This window comes from Lissotriton vulgaris, chromosome 2_1 (genome assembly GCF_964263255.1).
Source record: "Lissotriton vulgaris chromosome 2_1, aLisVul1.2, whole genome shotgun sequence".
Lineage (NCBI taxonomy): Eukaryota > Metazoa > Chordata > Amphibia > Caudata > Salamandridae > Lissotriton > Lissotriton vulgaris.
The window spans coordinates 319,798,885-319,812,227 of record NC_141687.1 but is presented as its reverse complement, the minus strand read 5'-3'; the positions used below and the strand labels follow the sequence as shown (position 1 = coordinate 319,812,227).

Here is a 13,343-nt window from a genome sequence, read left to right as displayed (position 1 = left end):
TGCAGCCTCTTTGCACATCCATATGTTCGCAGGATCTCCCTCCCTAATTGAAACAGGCATTTGCAATGCAATAGGTGTTACATTTGTGAGAGTTTAAACTATTGGCATTGTAAATAACAATGCCTTTTATTTATCTGTTTTGATAATTAACACATAAATAAAAGGCATTGTCATTTACAATGCCATGAGCTGCAACTCTTGTAAATGCGAGACCTATTTCATTTCAAAGAAGCGGCCGCCATTGTCTTGGGCTGCTTGGAAAAGTGAAAGCATGCATGGTGCGCCGATTGTTGCCGGAAAGCACGTAGTGCTTGCAGTAGGAGAAACTCATTAAAAGAAAATAGTGCCTACAGACATACCATGTAACAACAGTAGTGAAAGGGCCAGTTCTAATGGACGGTTACAAATGAATACGAAGCGGTACTAAGGAGGGACTAACAAACCTATTAACAAATCAGAAGCCAGCATTTACAAAGGACAATGACACAAGCCAATGACAAATATGGGTGGAGAGTGGGCAGGGCTTCAAGTACATATTCGAATACAGCATGCCTCGCAGAACAGCGCATGCGCTGCCCAGGCTCGAACTAAAAATGAAGACAAAAATGTCATGGGGACAGGACTGACATGATGCTTCCTCAACCATTTCTTTTCTCTGTAAAGGGTGGTGTCATCGGAATTCAGATCGAATGGAACTGTGACCTGGACCGCTCAGCTTCAGAATGTAACCCTCGATATTCCTTCAGCCGCCTGGACAATAAATTCGCAGAAAAATCCATCTCATCGGGATACAACTTCAGGTAAGCGATAGTTGTCATGCTTGTGATGTTCAGAGTAGAAAATAGGAGGAAATATATTTTTTGTTATATTTTACTATAGAGTAAGGTGACCTCAGAGTTTCCGAGAAATCAGTCATAGGAACAGAGTAATACATTTGCTTAAAATGAAGTTGTCGAATTTGTCATTGTAAAGCCAAGGAACTATTCTTCCCCATGAAAATTCCACAAACCATTAAAACATTACTTTGATTAGATTTATTATATTTTTAAGGATTTGTTTTTTGTTTTTGCAATCAGGAATTGAGGACTATTTCTAGCCTCATTTTTGGAAGATCTCAACTCTTTCTTTGTAAGTCAATTACCATCACAAAGTCTATTCTACCATAGAGAACATGACCAGAAGAGGTAAGGAATTTAAAAAAAACATAGAACAAAGATTCACAGTTAAGGGCTAACAAACTTAAGGTCCGGGCAAAACTATATATAGAATAAATATGTATTAACTGAAAGATCCACAAATCTTAACGCTGAAATAAGTAACTTTTTTATATGGTTAGTTCAAAAGACCTCACTAAGAATATTTATTATGGAAGGCCACTGAAATCTAAAAGAGGATTCAGAACAAAATTGTATTTTGACTATTCAGGTCGCCAGTGGACCAAGTTGGCTTGCAGGTGAATGTTTGAAAAGGTGTAAAAATTACCTTGTGTCAGCAAATAATTTATGGAGCTCAATTCACATAAAAGAAGTGTGCCCAAGAAGTTTCCAGGAATTGTAATCAGCTCCTCCAGACATCTGAGAGATGTATTTTTGTATTTATTTATTTATCTATTTATTTGTTTGGTTACATAAACAGGTTTTTTATAGTGTGCACATGAGGCCCAAAAGAGCTAGAAAGCTTTACAAAGAAAATTATAAAGTTACTAAAGAAGCAGAAGCGACAAGCGTAAATAATATCAAGACCATAAATGGTACTAAGCATGGGCGGAAAATCCGTTCCGCTCGCGAATTTTGCGGATTTTTGGTAAATTCGCAATCCGCGAACGCTCGCAAATTTACCGAAAATCCGCAAATTCGCACGCAGCGGATTTTTTTTTCTTGGTGATACAATTTTGTGGCGTGCGGTGTAAGTTTGCAATTGCGAACATGTAGGCAGCAACAATCTTGCACTCGCGAAGTTACAAAAATTGCAATTCTGCACAAGAAATCCACTAGCAAGCAGCATAGACCTTCTGAAAATGATGATTTTTATCAGAATAACTCCTCAGGTTGACATTTGCCTGCACTTTTTTGGATTTGAGGCCTTTTGACTTTCTTTGGATCACTTTTGGATTAGAAATCAACTTTCACAAGTAAGTTTGTTTGGGGCATTACAGTTGCTGTTCTGCAGAAAAACGGGTTTTGCAAAACTGAAAGCACTCAGCAGGTGCAAAAGTTCAAACTCATCATTAGTAACCATTCCCTGTAGCGCTTCCTAACTGGGGCCCCTCCAGAGTTCAGTTGCTAGTTGCAACAATTGTATGACCCTGCTCTGACCCTCACAGCAGGCTCATAGAATAGCTACAAGTAGGCCATAAAAGGTCCTGGAAAAAAAAATTGCACTGCAACAGAAAGCAAATTATAGATAAGGAAGCAGGTGCCAGACTGGAATTTTAAAACAGTGACACATTAATAAATCAACCCCAAATTAATTCATGTCAGTTGAAGCAGCGCTGGTGTGCTTGCTTTTCCCCCATAATCTACAGTGATGATGAACCAGAGGGTGGCATTGATGTACCAGAGGGTGGCATGGGTGAAACAGAGGGTGGCAGGGGTGAAACAGAGGGTGCTGGGAACCTGTGATGATGAGCCAGACGTAGAAACAACATAATCGCGACAGTTACGAGCCGACATGTAAGTTCGCAATTGCGAACTGGTACAAAACCCTCGCGAACTGGCAGAAATCCTTCCGAACACAAAAAAAAAATCGCGAGAATTCGCGGATTTTGCGGATTGCGAGTTCGCAAATTCGCAAAATTCGCGAACGCCAGATTCGCAAAATTCGCTCATGCTTAAATGGTACCTCCAAAAATAGAACCCGTAATCAAACTCAGGGAATCATGTCGGCTGAAGGATAGCAAGCAGTAATAAGAGATGAGCTTAGGTGGTGGTCTGACAGAGGAAAACTAAAGTTAAGAAAAGATCAATATGCAAGAAGAGAGAACATATCTAAACAGAAGACTAAAAGCAGGAATGGAAAAAAGGGAAATGATTGAAAAAAGAATTGAGAAAGGGAATCTGTCAACAGAATAATCTGTTAGTAGTGGCAAGATAAAAGTTGTCTTTGAAAGGGAATCATTTTCAGCTCTTTCTTGAAGGTTGCTAAAGAGGTCGTGGCGAGTAAGCCTGGAAGGAGAAAGTACCAAATTCTGGCTGAACCACTAAAAAAGAAGTTATTTATAATGCGTTTCTTTTTGAGAGCCTAGATTCTAAGAGAAGTGATTCTGCGGTAGGTAGAGATCTAAGTCCTTCAGCCACTTCTTTCGGAAGCTTAAAGCAAATTAAAGCTACAGGCGCAAGAAGGTACTTATGAGGTTCCTTTAAGGACAAAGCAGGATAGGTGGCCACCTGGCAGGTTTCTTCTCTAGTTCAGTTATAAAGTCTTGAAAAGATGAAATAATTATTTACTTCTTGGACAATTGAACTACACCCTTCAACTTCTTCTGAAATAGAACCATGGTTCTAGTCGGAATAGAAACCTGCACTTCAGTGATCTTGTATGATAGAACCACAGATCTTGGTTCAGAAGGATATGTAGCCACGAGGTCAGTTCTCATATTTTTGCAATTCTGCACTCTCCAACAGGAACATAATCACAGACTCAGATTCATATTATGGGGTAAACACGCACTTTGGAGCCTTGTGGGAATGCAGGCAGTAGTTACTAAGAGAGAACCACAAAATGTGAACTTCTTCTTGAACTCTGCTGAAAAATGACAATGTTTATAATAGTTCCTATTCTATCACCAATGCACTTAGTGCCAATGCCAGGTTCTAGGGTGTGTGTTTTGGCACATTACTCGGAGGTAACTGCTCTTAGTTTCACAGAGAATCTTTGGAGTCTCCCCACAAGTTAGAATGACAAATCATTTTGTCCAGTGTCAGCCAGATTAACTGAGCCCCTGCTACCATGCTCTTAGAACAAGGCTTCCAGGCACTAGACTGCCACATTAAGTTAGTTCCACAATTCAACAGTGAGCATAATGTTATTTTGTTCCATTCTAAAATAGTAAGCTTTTGCTGATATCAAACGTCAGTCCATCGTAGTCCTGGGCAAATACGAAATGAGTCTGTCTATGTGGCTTACCAAAAAAGATGATAGTGGTGGTCTTCATTTTTGCAATATATATGAAAAGGAAAGCCAATATATTGATTGGTGTTTAAAACACATAAAATTATCAACTTTAAAAGTATTCACCTGTGTTGCCTTCCTACTTTTCCAGCAGGGTTTCACAAGAATTGCCTAATTACCTACCAAATCTCTTTGCCCCTTACTGCCAGCCCAAGATGGCTACCCATAAGATGCATTATTCTCCTTGCTCTTACATCTGAGTACTGGGGAATGTCAAAAGAGCCCTCTTATTGGTTGGGCATTGTGTCTTTAAGATTCTATGGCAAAGGGCTAAAAACGCAAAACAGGTTGCACTCATCCTATCCCAAAGGAAAACATTTCATCCAGTCTGAGAGGGTCCATGGCTAGCTTCTGTGTCATCTTTAACAAGGAATACAGCATCAATCCACCATGCCTTCTCCAGGCATGGTAATTCACAAAACGTTCTAAGGGAGTATATGTTGGTAAAATATTTAGAAATACAAAGAATTGAGTTCTACTCTTGGCTTGAAGCTCTATCTATATTCAACCTGTATTAACATACAAAGCAGAAGCTAAGATACACATTTGAGAGTTTTAACCTTAGTACAATTTTAGCAAAGCCTGAAGGTTTGCTAATAATGCTATGCTTTAAATTGAGGTAGCTACTTTCACCTGGAGGATTTTGTAATATTCTGGAAAAACTGGAGCAGATGGCAGAAGGACCTATGTCCAAACCACCAGACATGGTTAACAATGGGTATTTGTATCGGCGGAGGTTTCGCTGAAGTTCAGGAAGTAATGGCGCTCTGGCATGTACGCTAAAATTATAGGCTGAGGCTGAGTATGTTCGGTGCAGACAGGTCAGCGGGAACAAATCCAAATGAAACAACCCCTGCAAGTGTGTGGGTCAAAGACCTGCACGATCAATTTGAAACCAAGTCCTGTGCACACGTATCGGGATAATGGTTTTAAGTGTACCATGTACATTCTAAATAAATGTCAAACATTATTTTGGTCTTCGAAATTACGGAGGTCGACATCAAGTGTATCATAAATACAGATTTTTTATGTCAATCCAGATCAATACAGAAAGAAAACAAACCAGCCGACACGTGTTTCGTCACAAAGTGGTACAATTGTGATTCTTCAGGGCTGTATGTTTGTCACAATGGTCTTATAATCGCAAAGCCGGTGATACTTCCGACCCGGTAACGACACAGGTTATGTTTAAAGTAAAAGCGGAAGGGTGAAAAGGGATCCTTCCATGTGACCCCAGGTAACGGTGTCCTCTCCAGAGTAGAGTCCACTACTCTGGAGAGGACACCGTAAAAATCTCTGACATGAGATTCGGGAGCGCGGACTTCCTCCAAACTAAGACGTACCGTTCTTTTAACTGGTGTCCCGTTACCTGGGGACACATAGAAGGATCCCTTTCCACCCTTCCGCTTTTACTTTAAACTCGGACTGAAAATACTGCATTTGACCCTGGAAGACCAATTTCAGTTTTGCTGGGTTAAGCAAGAACACCTGAGCCCCCTTGGCCTGAAATGGCGGGATTAATTGACACAATGCCCATCTCTTTTCAACTGTTATCTGTCAGTAGTCAGGCCTCACAAAAAAGTCACAGCCTTTACCAACCCTTTTCTTATCTGGTCTGGCTAAGTCATAGAGGGCCATAGCCAAGAAGTTATTGAGGCAAATAAGAATAGCACGTGGTTGACTATCGACTTGACCCCTTTTCTGCACTGATTAAATGGGAATCTGTGAGCCCTCTGCAGTTGAGTTTTCCAGTCACAATGTTGAAGTTCTGGAAATGCTTCAAAAAGTTAAATCACAAACTGGCAGACATCTGCACCCTCCTTGCCCTTAGGAATACCCAGAATTTGCAGATTGTTTCTCCTTGAGCGATTTTTAAGGTCAGTCAATTTCCACAGTGTATCGTCTTTTGTAGATTTCATAGACTCAGTCAAATTTTTCTGTTTAGCCAACTCGTCCTATAACTGAGAGATTCTGGTCTCTGTTTCCCCAATCCTTGTAGAAAAATTGGAGCACATCTTGGCGATCCTACATATAGAGTTCCGAAGTTTACAACACGTACCCTGAGTCCGGGAACTCTCTGCTCTAGTCTCCTCACGATGGGTCCTGATGGTCTCATATATTGTAGATAGTGTGATTTCCTCCTGGACGATAGGGTTGGTGCTAGCATCTTGTAGCAGTGCCTGGCCGGGAAGGGGAGCTTGATCTTTAATTTTGCGGACTTGTCACTCTTCTCTTCCCAGTGTAGACTGCTAGCATCGCTTTCTCCCCCCCCCCCCCCCCCCGGCCCAGTCTTTAATGCATCTGTCATCACCTGAGGAGTTAGAATGGTTTGACATTGAGTAGAATTTGTCAGCTACGTCCTCCTCCCTAGGTGTTAGTGTTGGTGGAATGTCTCCCGTATAGTCAGCCTCCCTGTCTGAGAAAGTCAGATCCGATGTACCTTTTTACCTGGCCATCGCTTGAAAGAGCTACATTTCCCAGAATGCATTGGCCTTGTTGTTTGATAGTTGTACCGTCAGCCGGGGGGGTACCTTTGGAGGCCAAATCTGTTAGTTTATCAGTCTCCCTGCTGCCACTAGGGGTGCTATCCGTGCCTACAATGTCATAACCTAAAACGAATGCCCCCCCATCAATATTACTACCGACAGTATCACCCCCTGGCAACTCCGACAATTGTACTGCATCTTCTTGACATATAGAGTCAGTTACAGGGAGGAGCAGAGGAACAACAGTTTTAGCAGTACCTTTGGATCCTGATGACGATTTGGCCTTCCCAGTGTGCGCCTTGAACAAAGCAGGAACAGTCTGCTTTCAACGGGTGGATGCTTTCCTTAAGCTGCCCCCGGAGCCATGCGGCCCGGCCGGAGTCTCCATAGTAGCCCGGCGTCCTCTACCATCTAAATTTCCTCCATCTCGGTCCAAAATGGTTTTCCCCGGGCTAGCGGGAACTGCCGGCGGCCCTCGAGCCTTTGCGTGTTTGGCGCTGTCTTCAGCTCCATTACTTTTTTTTTTTTTAAAACCTTTATTGACATTTCAACCAAATACAAGTATGGGCCTACAACCCCCGGGGCTGGCCGCTAAGCAGTTAGATAAGCAGAGAGCAAATTTTAAATCACATGCAGCACCTCGGGGAGCAGAATCACCATACTAGCGTACTCTTGGTCACTGAATAGCACAATTGGAAAAACAGGATATAAAAGGTTTTCATTTTATAGTATAAGATGGAAGGATCAGGTGCCGAACAATTTCCCAGCAGCGAAAAATGGCAGGCAGAATAGTAAACGTGTCAACAGTAAACAGTAATCAGTCAAATCAATGGCGCTGAAACAGGCGGTTCAGGATATGAAGGAATATTACGGTCAATTCGCGCCCGCTAGTCACCTGCCCTAAGACCCAGAGAACACCACGAAAATTGAGGCACAGATGAAAAAGCAGTGATTGATACCAAAGGAAACCCACTGCACTGACCCAGAAAAAGAAAAAGACAAAGAAAGAGAAGAGAAGAGAACAAAGGCCATAGAAACAAAATAAAAACGAAAAATCCCCTCGACTCGTTCCGATCCAAATTATAGTGTGGGCCAACAGTGTCCAGGATGGGGGAAGCAGTGAAATGTTCCGATAACTGTAGGACCGATGTTTCCGAGAATGTAAGAGGGTCACCAATCTCAGCACACACGATGAGTTCCATTTCTTCGGGGGCAGGCACAGCTTCCAGCACCGGGTCCAAACGCGCCACTAGGGCGCCCAACAGGAGGCAAGTCGGCTACCGGGTCTCAAAATTCAAGTCAGGGCTTGCTCCCGGTCCTATGATCCCATCTGCTGCCGACAGCAAACGATTGACCTGGGCCCTCATCGTTGCGCGAAGCGCCGCAAGGTCCACCATTACCATCCGCAAGGAAGGGCCACATTGAGTCCGTTCTGCCAAGTTCCATACGTCCGCAGGCATAACGATCTCCACGGAGAGGCACTCTCTCCGGGACAGGATATTCCGGAGCAGAATCAAGCCGTGAGGGACGGGCCAGCAGCACGCAACAACGCGCGGTGGGACCCCCGCCCCGGGGCACCAGCGGTGCTAGTGCCGGGCCTCCGGGCCGGGGCCCACCGCGCATCACCCGTCACCTCACCTCAGGTACAGCACCAGGCAGCAGATGCTTGCAAAGTAGTCCAGAGAAATTTTCAAAAGTTCCAAGGACCGGACCCAACCACTCTCCTCAGTCCGTTGTTGTTCACTTTGGACCCGGGTAGACCAGCAATCGAGACCCCGGCTTCCAGTCTGGGTTAGGCCTCAAAACATTTTCAATGTTACTTCACCCCAGAACATCAGAAAAATTCCGTGGTCACACCATCGGGGTGCCGACTAGTTCACCCACACGAATCCGGGGCAGGAGATCAGGATATTCGACAGGATAAGCGAGCGTAGGACGGAGGTCAGCGGAGCCGGGAGACTATGCGGCCATCTTGGTTGGTGTCATAGCTCCTCCCTCTTCAGCTCCATTACTGATGCCACGTCAGTGCACAGAGCAGGGAAAGCTGTTGGGATGCAGATCGCCAATCTGCAGGGTAGAACCCCCCACAGCCAAAACCACAAGCGTCAGATCATCAAAGGGAGTCAGGAGTGGCGAGTTTTTAGATCCCCATTCTGCTGTTTGCTCCAGAAATCAGGAGGGGAGAGGATTGTACAGGGAAGGAGTTAGTGGTCAGCTCGCTCGACCGGTGCTGCGGCCGCCTTCTTGCCTCCACTCCTCCGTATCACTGATCTAGGCTAACACTGCTCCAGCTTATACTCTGATATTACTTTTTGTACTATTAACATTGGTCCACATAAAAGGCAACTTTCAATATAACAAATTACATCTGGCAATCATGGGTCCAACTATCTAACATGGCTGCTTTTAAAATACATTTTAGTCCTCATTGTTCATCAAAGAGACAAAGAAGCTCCAGGTGTATGGGTGATAGCGAGAGGCTCCCATGAAAGGAGAAGGCAAACTAGAACGATAGGCTCCCTACAAACGGGTTCATGCACAAACTTGTTTGAAAATAGGAGTTTTGTGCATTGCCCCTTGTTATTGATTCCTTTTCAAATGTATTGCATTGATTGATATATAATCATAGGACCTCTATATTTTGAGAAGGAAGGTGTTAGAGTCTCCTACTGAGTTGCTGAGTTTTATGCCAACATTCCTATATGTCCCAAAACTTTTTCTTTTGGTGGAGGGGGCACTATGATATAGGCTGTTTACTTTTGGAAATGATGCTAGCCATTACCTCACAGTTGAGGGGTTAGTGAGGATCCACTTCAAACAGATCTCCCTTCATGCCAGCAAAATAAGTAAAAGAATGTGGGATTTTTTTGGCTTAAATATATTCAATGATAACTCTCTACCGGTAGTGACCACAAAAATCGCCAGGCTTACCTTGACATCTGTGCCCATTACATCTGAGAGCACCTTACCCACTTCTTTCCAGAAGATCTAGATCAAAGGACACTGCCAGAACATATGGACATCATCCAACTTTTCCTCACCAGACTTGGGGCAGGCACTTCCTTGCCTCCCGTCCTCCCAACTTTGACAACTTCTTTGATGTCCAGTATGCCTTATGCACGGTAAACAGAAGATTTTTCCATAGAGGTGCGTTTTTGTAGATGACCAAAGAAAAGGCATTGACACTTGCCTCATGGTTTCCATGTCCAGATTTGGCAGGTTCCTCTTTCAAGTATCCGCTGGCAAGGTAAACTCATCCTCTCCTGCCTGGACTAACATTTAATACCACTGGAAAATTTCCTTTCCCTGAAGTGATCTGCTTTGTAGTTTTTCCTCCCAAACACAATTACCTTTTCCTTCTTTATCTAATTCACTTGCCCAGCTTGCAAGTTGGTAGTACTTACATTTCGACAGATTGCACTCCTTAATGTGCGACAGAGCCTCCCAGGAGACTAATAAATTGTCATCTATGATTTGTTCTCAATTATGTACTCGCCCTTCAATCAGAGGGCTTGCCAGCTTGTCTAAAATGCACATCAGTGTCCCGGGACAGTTCCATATTGGTGTGGGACTACTATAGTACGGTATTACTAATGTCTTTCTAATTTGGTACCATAATTTGCAGTCAGCAACCAATATCTTAAGCCTCACCTTTTTGAAGTACTTTGGATGACCAAATATAAAAAGGAAAAAATCCCCCCTCAATGGCAAGTCTCTCATCAAAGCTTTGAACAGCGGAGTGAAGATAGAATTATACATAAGTAAAGATCTTATATCCTTCAGTTGGAAAGTGCAATAGTATTGGTAGAGGTCAGGGCTTGTGATGCCCCCATGTTCTTTCTGTCTTCAAAGTTTCCTCCATGCAATTCTCACCACTTTATCCTTCCATATGAAACTGCAAAAGTCTCCCTGCAATTTCTTAAACCATGCCGATTTGAATTCTAGAGGGATTGCATTAAAGTGAAGGTACAGTTTGGGAGAACGAACTTTTTTATTAGATTGGATTTTCTTAAGAAAGAGAGAGGGAGGCCTACCCAAACCTTGAGTGACCTGATCCATGAAGCTACCTCATTAACCCCTTCACTGCGGCGGCTATTCCGCAGCAGTGCTAAGGGGGTGGGGGGGCCGCGCGGCGGTCCCGTGCTCGTGACGGAACCGCTCCGTGACGGCACGCGGGTGAGCTGTGCTTGTGACGGAGCGGTTCCGTCACAGCCCTGCCCGTGCTACAGAACGTTAGTGCAGGCACGGAATTCGCGCTGCGCAGGCGCGGCGAGAGGGCCGTGACGGAACCGTTCCGTCACCAGCACAGCCCACCCAAGGCTCGTGATGGAACGGTTCCGTCACGAGCATGAGAGGGGTTAAAATGTACTTGAGCCATCTTGTCTAGTTCCTGCACCACCTGAATTCCTAAGTATCTTATTTCCTGCATTACCAACGGGCTGTTGTAGTGAGTATTCCATTCCATAACTTCGGTTTTCTGTTGGTTGGAGACCTTCTCAAAGTCTTCAAAGTTTCCCAGATTGCTGGAAACAATCTTTCTAGATCTCCTGTGTACACCATTACAGGCTGACTTTTTTCTCCCATCCGTTACACACAAAAGGATTGATTTTTTGATTTGCCCTTATTTTGCTTGCCAGTGGCTCAATGTAAAGATTAAAAAGCAAAGGTAACAGTGGGCAGTCGTGTCAGGTCCCTCTTCTAATATTTATCTGCTTAGTGAGCTTTCCATTAACCACAATCTTGGCCATCGGATTTTTATCAAAGAACCCATCAGCTCTTAAAAAGACCTCTCCCAAATCCTGTTGCTTAATCACGCAATACAACAAGCATTTGCAATGCAATAGGTCTTGCATTACTAAACATTTGAACTATTGGTGTTGCAAATAATAACGCCAATAGCTCAAACTTTAGTATTGCAATACTTATTGTACTTCAAATGGTTGTTTGCTAGTTGTGTCCTGGCTGTAAATGTCAACAATAAACTGAAACCCTGCTGGATACAACCATATATGTTCACAGACTTAGTAGCAGTTACAAGTTAACCAAGAAGTTAAGTGTTTCACTTTTTTAAGTTCCACAGAGCGTCTGTGGTGCGATGAGGATTATGTCATGTGATGAAGCATGAAGCTGGCAATTAACTCTTATCAACAGACCCTTCTAAAAGAAACACACATGTACCTATGCTGCACTGCTCCTGCAGGGAGGGCTCGGGCAGATGGCGGGGAAGGGGCAGGAATGTTAGGAATTCACAGGCGGCCAATAACTCCACTATTTTGCTACTTTTAACCAAGGGACCTGAGGTAGGAGGTAGAGGGTGGGGGGTTGGGCAAATCTGAAAAATGGGCTTTGGCTGAAACACATTGGCACACAGCCCCAGGGAAGTAGGCCGCTTCAACCAAACAAAAAAGTCTCAGTGAAAGTTCTCCCCGTGCCTACATAATGTATCGATGAAAGTACTCTCTGTGCCTACTAAAGCTAGGAAGCTGAAAAAATCAGTTAAATCACAACTTTTAAAATGTCTAACTGGTACCCATAATACCCACCAATGCTTGCGCTCTCCTCAATAGGTTTTTAATAGCGGAGCATACTGGGATATGAGAGCAACGACTTCTGTCATAGAAAGAGGTGAGAATCTACTAGAAAACTATTTAATGTGGGCGCCATCTTTAAGTAATGAGCATCATAAAGAGAATTTATGTTCATTTGTACGCTAATAAAGCATAATTAATAAGGTGACAAGTATATATATTTTAAAAAAACAGCTACGCTGGTATTGAATAAGTTAATAAAATGCTTGTAAATGTGATTGGAAATTAGATGTGTGGCTAGTATTGCTGTTAGCAACGCCAAACATCATTGTTCAGAACGTCCGACATTGAATACTGCAGCAGCATTCTTTGGTGGTGACTGTATGCCACAGGAAAGATAGCATTGACTTGTCTAAGTGAAACAAGGAACAATGGGAAGTGCTTGTGGGGTCCTGGCAGCACCCAGGAAAATTAGCCAGCAACAGCAGGAAACTTTAAAAAATAAAAAAGACGGTCTCTGAATACGCATGAGCAGGGTTTCAGAGAAAAAAAGATGGTGACAAATGGGCAGCTGCTCAAGACTGCCAAACTGACGGGGTGGAAAGGAATGTCTTTAAAAAAAAGGTGGCGGCTGAATATGCATGAGCAGGGCTTGCAGGGAAAAAAGTTAGTGGAAAACGGGCAGCCGCTCAAGACTGCCAAACTGGTGGGGTGGTAGAAAATGTCTCTGATCTGGGGTGATGGGCAGCAAAGAAAAATAGTTCTCGCAAACAACAGAGAAGCACTGAAAGCTATGTAAACTGTACTTGTCCAGTGCTCCTCACACTTGAATGGAAGCGGGGTATCGGTTGCAGAACCATTAGGAGGGAGCAAAGAAGAGCGATGCTGAATTGAGCCAATGGTAAACATGGGGCTAGAACAAAGTAGTTGAAAAGTAGTTGAATACCGCAGGTCTTGCATACAGCGGTCGCGCGCTGCCTAGGCTCAACCTAAAAAAGGCTAGCTAACACTATCAAATTCTATGGCTGCATCAAAAGTAAGAACTGTCAGCAACATTATATCCTCAGTGGCCATATCTATTGCCCCTTTTAAATCATGCATCAACTCATGTAGTTGCCTCCCTTTAACAATACCTTGCTGCTCATTATGGATTAATACC

The 13,343-nt window shown here is 43.6% G+C and overlaps 1 protein-coding gene across 2 annotated transcripts in view; it reads left to right on the top strand.

The window, feature by feature from the left end:
• The window catches only part of P2RX5 (purinergic receptor P2X 5), a 516,750-nt gene that overhangs the window by 429,091 nt on the left and 74,316 nt on the right, over positions 1 to 13,343 (top strand). For both annotated transcript variants that reach the window (XM_086955030.1, XM_086955029.1), the window contains exon 8: positions 664 to 800. In XM_086955030.1, the coding sequence (XP_086811156.1) occupies positions 664 to 800 (137 nt within the window). The remainder of the gene's footprint in view (positions 1 to 663; positions 801 to 13,343) is intronic.